General features: G+C 42.7%; 1 protein-coding gene across 1 annotated transcript; it reads right to left on the reverse strand.

Annotated features, from left to right (window-relative positions):
* Positions 1 to 1,622: 1,622 nt before the first annotated feature.
* LOC142290109 (olfactory receptor 52E8-like) lies at positions 1,623 to 2,642 on the reverse strand. The gene has a single exon (XM_075334042.1). It carries the CDS (start codon positions 2,640 to 2,642, stop codon positions 1,623 to 1,625), a length of 1,020 nt encoding a protein of 339 aa, XP_075190157.1.
* Between the last annotated feature and the right edge of the window lie 1,837 nt (positions 2,643 to 4,479).

A 4,479-nucleotide genomic window follows, 5' to 3' on the forward strand; every position in this document is an offset into this window, starting at 1 on the left:
AGATTTATGTAAATTGGAGGATTGGGCTGAGAAGTGGCAATTGAAGTTTAATGTAGATAAATGTAAGGTCATGCACTTGGGTAGAGGAAATAAAATGTATAATTATGTACTTAATTGTAGAACACTGGGTAAAACAGACACAGAAAAGACTTGGGTGTATGGGTGGATGGTAAACTTCACTTTAGTGGCCAGTGTCAGGCAGCTGCTGCCAGGGCTAATAAAATAATGGGATGTATTAAAAGAGGTAGAAGTGTTCATGAAAAAAATATAGTTCTACCTCTGTACAAGTCACTAGTGCGACCGCACTTATATACTGTGTACAATTCTGGTCACCGATATATAAGAAGGACATACTGTAGCTGGACTGGAGAGGGTGCAGAGAAGAGCGACCAAGATTATTAGAGGAATGGGTGGGCTGCAATACCAAGACAGGTTATTAAACGAAGGCTTAGGGGGGATCTAATCACAATGTATAAATATATGAGGGAACGGTACAGAGACCTTTCCAAAGATCTCTTTACACCTAGGCCTGCGACTGGAACACGGGGGCATCCGCTACGTCTTGAGGAAAGAAGGTTTAATCATAATCACAGACGAGGATTCTTTACTGTACGAGCAGTGAGACTATGGAAGTCTCTGCCGCATGATGTTGTAATGAGTGATTCACTACTAAGATTTAAGCAGAGCCTGGATGCCTTTCTTGACAAATGTAATCTTACCAGTTATGTATATTAGATTTTATGACAGGGTGTTGATCCAGGGAACTAGTCTAATTGCCGGATGTGGAGTCAGGAAGGAATTTTTTTTCCCTATTGGAGCTTGTTTGCCACATTGTTTTTTTTTGCCTTCCTCTGGATCAACATGTTAGGCTACGGGTTGAACTAGATGGACTTAGAGTCTCCCTTCAACCTTAAAAACTATGATACTATGATACTATGATGTGTATGCAGAGAGATGTCGGCCCCATATGGAGGCCTAGGAGCTACGAAGCTGGTGACAGTGAGAGAAAGTCAGGATAAAGCCCTGACTGCCGGGATAGCGGGACTGAGCCCTCAGATCGGGACAGTCCTGCTAAATCCGGGATGGTTGGGAGCTATGGATAAAGGGGTTAATGCCGTACATCAAACTGAAAGGGAAATTCTACATCTAGTTCGGGATCCCCATGTTAAGTTTAAGCTTCTAACTTGAGCCATAATGATTGTCAGGGCCCATGATTGGCCCACCCACATGTCCATTATGATTAGACTTAAAGATTATGTCAACAATTGTCCAAAAATCCAAAACATAGTAAACCCAAGGAGTAAGTGTTCAGATGGAAACATCTGCTGCTCTGATGGGTCCTTCTATCACTTCAGAATCTGGTCTACTAGAAGGCCACTTGGTTGGCCAATCTTGTATAGAAGACACATTTTCATGCCAAGATCATAGCAGTCACCAGACTGATCTCAGCTCAGGAGACATTGTGGACAGTAGGGCCAAGGACATCCATAAGACTCCATGTCTACAGCCAGTACAAGAGTTCCTCCTACATGTATACTGTGCTGGATTACACACAGAGTTACCATGTTATCTGCTGTAAGAGATGTCATCTAACCATTCATAGTTCTCAATTATGGAGGAGTTCACTTTTCTTCTGTAGTCAGTTGGAGAGAAAATGTTTTCTTCTTCTGGACATGCATCGAAGAGGAGAGAAGAGAACCCTTCTTCTTCCAGGATTTCATTAAGCAATGTCTGATTTCTTTGACTCCTAGTCCGTAGATGAAGGCATTAATAGTGGCGGGAATCATCAGGTAGATTGCAGTAAACAGATTCTGGACATCGTAGGAGATGAGTGAATGCATTCTGTACACGACAGAAGATACCAGAGCACAGGTGTACAAGAGCATGGCCACCAGCAGGTGCATCCCACAGGTGTGCAGAGCTTTGTGCCGAGCTTTACCAGATATGATCTTCATGGCCGTATAGAGGATGCTGGAATAGGATAATAGGAGTAGACCAGAATCAAGAATTGTGATGAAGATCCTAACAAGCAGACCCACAACCTCTTGTGTGGAGGTGCTGCCGCAGGCCAAGCTCAGGAGCCCCATGTTCTCACAGACAAAATTCAGGATGACATTGGATTTACAGTATTGAGCGTAAGAAGCTAAAATGACCATTGGGGAAACAAAGAGACTGCTCCGGGTCATTCCGATGGTGACCAGGTAGATCAGAGTCTGACTAGTCATGATATCATTATAACGTAGAGGCCTACAGATGGCCACAAACCTGTCCAGAGCCATCGAAAGAATAACGCCAGACTCAAAAATAGCCATGAAATACATATAGAACATCTGTATCAAGCAACCGGCCAGAGTGATCTCATTCATATTGAAGGACAAGCCCAGGAGGAGTTTGGGCATGATGGAAGTTGTGCATGAAATGTTGACAGAGAAGAGTACCGAGATGAGAATATACATGGGGGAATGGAGATTTCTTTCTACACAGATCCGATAAATCAAGATAGAGTTTCCTGTCAAGATTGTGATGTAAACAGAAAGAAATGGGATCACCAAAAACTTCCTGTAGGCAACAATTCCTGGAAACCCAAGGAGGACAAACTCAGTGTGAGATAAAAAATACTGAGTATTGTTGAATGTATTCATCCCCTGGTAAGTAGGAAACTTTATTATGATAATTTCTGAGGAAATTCTATATGAGAAGAGGGTGAGTATGGTTAAATATGTTCATCCTTGGGTCATTAGGAAACTTAGTCACTATGCCTTTTGAGGTAAGTCTATGTGACAACATGGCAAGTATAGCTGATTGAATTCATCCTCTTGTCATTAGTAAACTTAGTTATGATGCCTTCTGAGGAAAGTCTATGATGGAAAATGGTAAACGTGGAAGAAAGTTATGGCTCTGTCATAACCAAAAACGTTAGTGGAGAAGAGTAACAATGGTAGAACAATATCTTACCTCGTCATTCAAGATGTCCAGATCTCCTTCTTGTGAGCTTTGTTTAATTCTTATCAAGAGGCATTGTATGATTGTCATGTGCCGTTGCCCAGTTGTCATCTTATTTGGTGATGATCACAAGGAAGGATGTCTGCAAGGAGGAAACAGAAGACTTCAATCTTCAGTGAATGTTAATAATTAGGGATGATCGAATACCTCAAATATTCGGCTTTTTGAATATTTGCCGAATAGGTCGCCGCTATTCAACTATTCGCGAATATTCGATGCGTAATGTAAGTCTATGGGAAATCCGAATAACGACTATTCAAAACTATTCAGGCTTCCCATAGACTTACATTGCGCATCGAATATTCGCATAGTGGCGAACTATTCGTCGGATATTTGTGAAGCTGAATATTTGAGGTATTCGATCATCCCTATTAATAATCCTTTTGAAAAAAACATAACATAATCTGTCCTCCTCCTACACTTGTCCTTTGCCTTTGACACTGTGGACCATTCCCTCTTGATACAGATTCTCCCATTTCTTGGTATCACAGACTTGGCGCTATCTTGGATCTCCTCATACCTAACAGACCGAACGTTCGGCATTTCCCACTCACACACAACCTCTACATCTCGCCCCCTATCTGTGGGTATCTCCCAAGGTTTAGTTCTTGGACCCCTGCTGTTGTCCATCTACACCTTCGGTCTGAGACAGCTCATAGAGTCCCAGGCTTTCAGTATCACCTCTACACTGATGATAGCAGATCTACCTCTCTGGACCTGACATTACCTCCCTACTAACTAGAATCCCACAATATCTGTCTGCTATTTCATCCTTGTTTTCTACTCAATTTCTAAAACTGAACATGGAAAAAACAGAATTCATGATGTTTCCCCCATCTCACTCAACCACCCCACCTGACCTATCTATCAAAGTCAATGGCTGCTCACTCTCCCCAGTCCTGCGTGCTCGCTGCTTGAGGGTAACCCTTGACTATGCTCTCTCCTTCAAGCCATATATCCAAGCCGTTTCCACCTCTTGCCAACTCCAAATAAAAAAGATTTCCCGGATCTGTACATTCCTTGACCAAGAATCTGCAAAAACACTAGTGCATGCCCTTATAATCTCCCGCCTGAACTACTGCAACCTCCTGCTCTGTGGCCTCGCTTCTAACCCTCTCACACCCCTCCAATCTATCTTAAATTCTGCAGCCTCACTAATCCTTCTGTCCCCCTGCTATTCACCAACCTCTCCTCTCTGTGAATCCCTCCACTGGCTTACCATTGCCTAACGTCTCCAGTTCAAAACCCTGACCATGACCTTCAAAGCCATAAACAACCTGTCTCCTCTATACATCTGTGACCTAGTCTCCCGGTACCCTTATCTCCTCTTCCCACAATCGTATCCAAGATTTCTTTTGTGCCTCCCTGTAGTGTTAGGATGTTAGTGGCCATCAGCAATTCATATTGGTAGTCTGTATTTAAGGAACCCTTTAAGATATTAGACAAAAACAGGTTAGGTTATATCAGCTTGTTCTT

Source organism: Anomaloglossus baeobatrachus, chromosome 2 (genome assembly GCF_048569485.1).
Source record: "Anomaloglossus baeobatrachus isolate aAnoBae1 chromosome 2, aAnoBae1.hap1, whole genome shotgun sequence".
In the NCBI taxonomy this organism is placed as follows: domain Eukaryota; kingdom Metazoa; phylum Chordata; class Amphibia; order Anura; family Aromobatidae; genus Anomaloglossus; species Anomaloglossus baeobatrachus.

Excerpts from the sequence above, each read along its gene's own strand:
- LOC142290109 (XM_075334042.1), bottom strand. The coding sequence starts at position 2,642 with ATGAATACATTCAACAATACTCAGTATTTTTTATCTCACACTGAGTTT.